Source organism: Octopus bimaculoides, chromosome 27, assembly GCF_001194135.2.
Source record: "Octopus bimaculoides isolate UCB-OBI-ISO-001 chromosome 27, ASM119413v2, whole genome shotgun sequence".
In the NCBI taxonomy this organism is placed as follows: domain Eukaryota; kingdom Metazoa; phylum Mollusca; class Cephalopoda; order Octopoda; family Octopodidae; genus Octopus; species Octopus bimaculoides.
The window spans coordinates 12922305-12926941 of NC_069007.1; the positions used below are offsets into that span (position 1 = coordinate 12922305).

The 4637-nt window shown below is 39.0% G+C and overlaps 1 protein-coding gene across 1 annotated transcript in view; it reads left to right on the forward strand.

The window, feature by feature from the left end:
* LOC106867681 (cap-specific mRNA (nucleoside-2'-O-)-methyltransferase 2) overlaps positions 1-4637 on the forward strand; it is a 47434-nt gene that overhangs the window by 2265 nt on the left and 40532 nt on the right. The window contains exons 2-3 of the mRNA XM_014912622.2: positions 4-229; positions 1880-2085. Of these exons, the coding sequence (XP_014768108.1) occupies positions 4-229; positions 1880-2085 (432 nt within the window). The remainder of the gene's footprint in view (positions 1-3; positions 230-1879; positions 2086-4637) is intronic.

Sequence of the window (4637 nt, forward strand, 5' to 3'; positions counted from 1 at the left end):
AAGAAATGGCATGCCCACACCACGAATACTCACCTGGGTGGGAGTGTCTGTGGCAATCTCCGTTACCAAATCAGGCCTGAACTCTGTACGCAAGCATGGTGTAAGTTTATGGAAATTCTCTCGACATATTCCGTAGTGGACTTGAAATCAAAGAAACTAAATTCTGTTCATCTGTGTGAAGCACCAGGATCTTTTATTACTTGTTTGAATCACTTCCTCTTTACCCATGGTGAGTATTGTTACCTCTGCCTTAGCGAAGGTGGAGGTATTGTTTTCAGTTGTGTTTGTTTGTCCATGGATAAGATATCTCAAGAACTACTGGATGGATTCAGATGAGACTTTCAGGGATGTTTAGCCTCATGACTGGCATGAACTGATTAGATTTTTGGGATCAATATGGTACTGGACAAGGATTCTGGATTATTTTTTCTGTTTTTTCACTTAATTTTGGAGAGCAGTTAGGTTCAGTTTTAGTATTCTCATTTGTGAAAGCAGTTGAGTTTATTTCAGATATTCTCATTTAAAAAATCATCTCTGGCTAATCGTTGAGATGACGTTGGTGTTGCCTTGGCAGAGGTTTGCACTCTCTGAGTGCTCTTGTTGAATTTTTTGTTGTACATTGTTTAGTTCCAGGTCATATTGATAGAGTAGGTCTTTGACCCAAAGTGCAGACGTCTGAACTGTAATCCATCTTTGTTTTCAAGCATTGTCTTCTCCTCCTCTCCTCCTCCTTGGTTTTATTCAAGTTTTTGTTATTAGTGTTTAATCTAATTAAATTATTTAATTCATTTACTTATTTTTATATTTTATTTTTTTTTTCGGTTCTTTGTATATGTGCACACATACATATATGTAGGAACAGGCGTGGCTGTGTGGTAAGTAGCTTGCTTATCAACTACCTGGTTCTGGGTTCAGTCCCACTGTGTGGCAACTTGGGCAAATGTCTTCCACTATAGCCTCAGGCTGACCAAAAGCCCTCTGAGTAGATTTGGTAGATGGACACCAAAAGAAGCCTATTGCACACACACACACATCTCATCATTTAATGTTTGTTCTTCATGCTGGCATGGATTGGACGGTGTGACCAGAGATGGCAAGCTGGGGAGGTGGGGCTGCACCAGACTCCAGTCTTTTGGCATGATTTCTATTAATGGATGCTTTTATGTGGCACCGCATGGGCACCTTTACACTTGACAATTGCTGTCGATGTGTTTATGTCTGTGTAACTTAGCAGTTCGGCAAAAGAGACTGACAAAATAAATACTAGGCTTTAAAAAAAACATGTCCTGTGTTCGATTTGTTTGACTAAAACTCTTCAAGGTGATGCCCCAGCATGGCCGCAGTCTAATGTCTGAAACAAGTAAAAAAGATAAAAGATTAAATTTGATGCCAAAATGGTGATGATAAATGCATTTGTGTGTCTGTGTTTTCACGTATCTGTTTGTTCTGACTCTTCTTGGGTATGCAATATGTCCTGCATAGCTATTTCTTCATTGTTTGTCAGCAAATAACCAAACTATTCTGTTGTGTCTGGGGATAGTCATTTTCTTATTGTGCCTTAAAATTTAACACACTCACCTGTAAAATTTCCACTTATTTCTTATTTATTTCAAAAAGGTTGCAAGACGCAACGAAAATTTTAGGAAAATAAAAATAAGAAATAAGTGGAAATTTTACCGGTGAGTGTGTTAAATTATAAGGCACCAAAAGAAAATGACTCTCCCCAGACACAACAGAATATGCTTCAACACACATACTAACATAAAGAATCTTGCAAACCAAATCCAATAACGAAACCAAACTATTTTCTTTTCAGAATTTGAAATCATTGTCTTAATTAACAAACTCGTTAATTTATTATTCCTTCATTTTGTGTCAGGTTTTACAGGCAAATGGCAGTGGATGGCTAGTACGTTAAACCCCTATTATGAGGGAAACAATTTAGGTAACATGATTGCCGACGACAGATTCATTAGGGCTACACTGCCCCATTGGCAATTTTGCGATGGCACAGGCGACCTACTGGACAAGAACAACTGCAACCATCTTTGTAAGACTACTCACAACATGGAAATCCCCAAACTGGTAAGTTTAATTATTTTTAAGCAAATAAAATATTCTTATTAAATGGTCATGTGATATGTGTAGACGAGGACATCTGTGTAAAGAAGTGCTGATCTCTGAAGGGAACCTGTGGAAGAGGTAGACCCAGGAAGACATGGAATGAGTTGGTGAAGCATGATCTTTGAACTTTGAGCCTCACAGAGGTAATGACTGGTGACTGAGACCTTTGGCGATATGCCGTGCTTAAGAGGACCCATCAAGCCTAATGCACCTGTGCTGATGACATGTAAACGCACCCCAGTGTCATGAAAATGGCACGTAAAAGCACCCATTACACTCTCGGAGTGGCTGGCATTAGGAAGAGCATCCAGCTGTAGAAACCAGGCCAAATCAGACTGGAGTCTGGTGCAGCCTTTCAGCATGCCAGCCCAGTCAAACTGTCCAACCCATGCCAGCATGGACAATGGATGTTAAATGATGATGATGATGATGTACAGGCAAGGCTGTGTGGTTAGGAAGTGGTTGAGTGGAAAGTAGCCCTTCTTGTATATATGTGCTCCAGCATGGCTGCAGTCAGATGACTAAAACAAGTAAAAGAATATAACTCTTCGAAACGCCTGTGTTAGAATGGGGGCAGCTGATGAAGGAGATGTTCTCTATGTGGCCTGTGTGTTTTCTGTACTCGTTTATCATTTTGTCTACGCTTTGTTTGCAATGTCCTGTACCCAGATATGCATCTATATATACAGGTAGATGTAAGTATGTACATTCATGTACATATATATGCATATACTCATTTATTATTTGTATTATATAGATATACACATTGTTTAGTTCCAGGTCATATTGATAGAGTAGATCTTTGACCCAAAGTGCAGATGTCTGAGCTGTAATCATCCCTATCTTTGTTTTCAAGCATTGTCTTCTCCTCCCCTCCTCCTCCTTGGTTTTATTCAAGTTTTTGTTATTAGTGTTTAATCTAATTAAATTATTTAATTCATTCACTTATTTTTATATTTTATTATTTTTTTTTTTTCGATTCTTTGTTTCTATGCTCACATACATATATGTAGGCACAGGTGTGGCTGTGGTAAGAAGCTTGCATATATATATGTATTCCTTTATTCTTTGATGTGTTTCAGTTATTTGACTGGCCATTCTGGAGCACTGCCTTTTAATCGTAAAAATTGACCCCAGGACTTATTCTTTGTAAGCCTGGTACTTATTCTATAGGTCTTTTTTGCCGAACCACTAAGTTATGGAGACATAAACACACCGACATCGGTTGTGAGGCAATGAAGGGGCGACAAACACAGACACAAAAACACACACACACACACACACACGATGGGCTTCTTTCAGTTTCCGTCTACCAAATCCACTCAGAAGGCTTTGGTCGGCCCAAGGCTACAGTAGAAGACACTTACCCAAGGTGTCATACATTGGGACCGAACCTGGAACCATGTGGCCGGGAAGCAAGCTTCTTATTCTTTTATTCTTTCAGTTATTAGACTACAGCCATGTTGTGGCGCCACCTTGAGGAATTTTGGTTGACCTAATCAACCCCAGTTCTTTTCATAAGCCTGGTACTTATTCTATCAATCCCTTTTGCCAGGTGGTGAGCTGGCAGAATCATTAGCACACTGGGCAAAATGCTTAGTGGTATTTTGTCTGCCCTTATATTCTGAGTTCAAATTCCGCCGAGGTCGACTTGGCCTTTCATCCTTTCAGGGTTTATGAAATAAGTACCAGTTACACACTGTGGTTGATATAATTGATATAGTTCCCTTCCTCAAAATTTCAGGCCTTGTGCCTATAGTGGAAAGGATTATCATTATTCTTAGCGTTTTTTCTCACACACTAATTGGGGCTTTTGATTATGGTTTTTTTTTTTTAGTGTTACATTCCTGATAAATAAATCCTCTTAATTACCATTTGTTCTTGAAAAGATGGAGATTTTCCTTAATTGCATCTGAAGTTAATTGAGGGTGAAAACCCCCCCACCTCCTAACTGTTATTTTGTAGACATTACAAATGAGAAGTGATAATTGCCTCAGCAACCATACAGCAATACTTCAGTAGAAAATGGTTATATGGCATTCCTTACTGAAGCAAACTACCACTTATTATTACTATTATTATTTGGGCGGTGAACTGGAGAATTGTTTTCATACCAGAAAAATACTTAGTGGCCTTTTTTTCCAGCTAATGTTCTGAGTTCAGGCTCTGCCAAGGTCAACTTTGTTTTTCATCCTTTTGGAGTCAATAGAATAAATACCGGTTGAGCACTGGCATCCTTGCAGTCAGTTAGCTCCTCTACTCAAATTTCAAGCTTTGTGCCTGTAGTAGAAAGTATTATTATTATTATTATTATTATTATGTAGGAGTGGCTGTGTGGTAAGTAGCTTGCTTACTAACCACATGGTTCCGGGTTCAGTCCCACTGCGTGGCATCTTGGGCAAGTGTCTTCTACTATAGCCTCGGGCCAACCAAAGCCTTGTGTGTGGATTTGGTAGATGGAAACTGAAAGAAGCCCGTCGTATATATGTGTGTATATATATATATATATATAT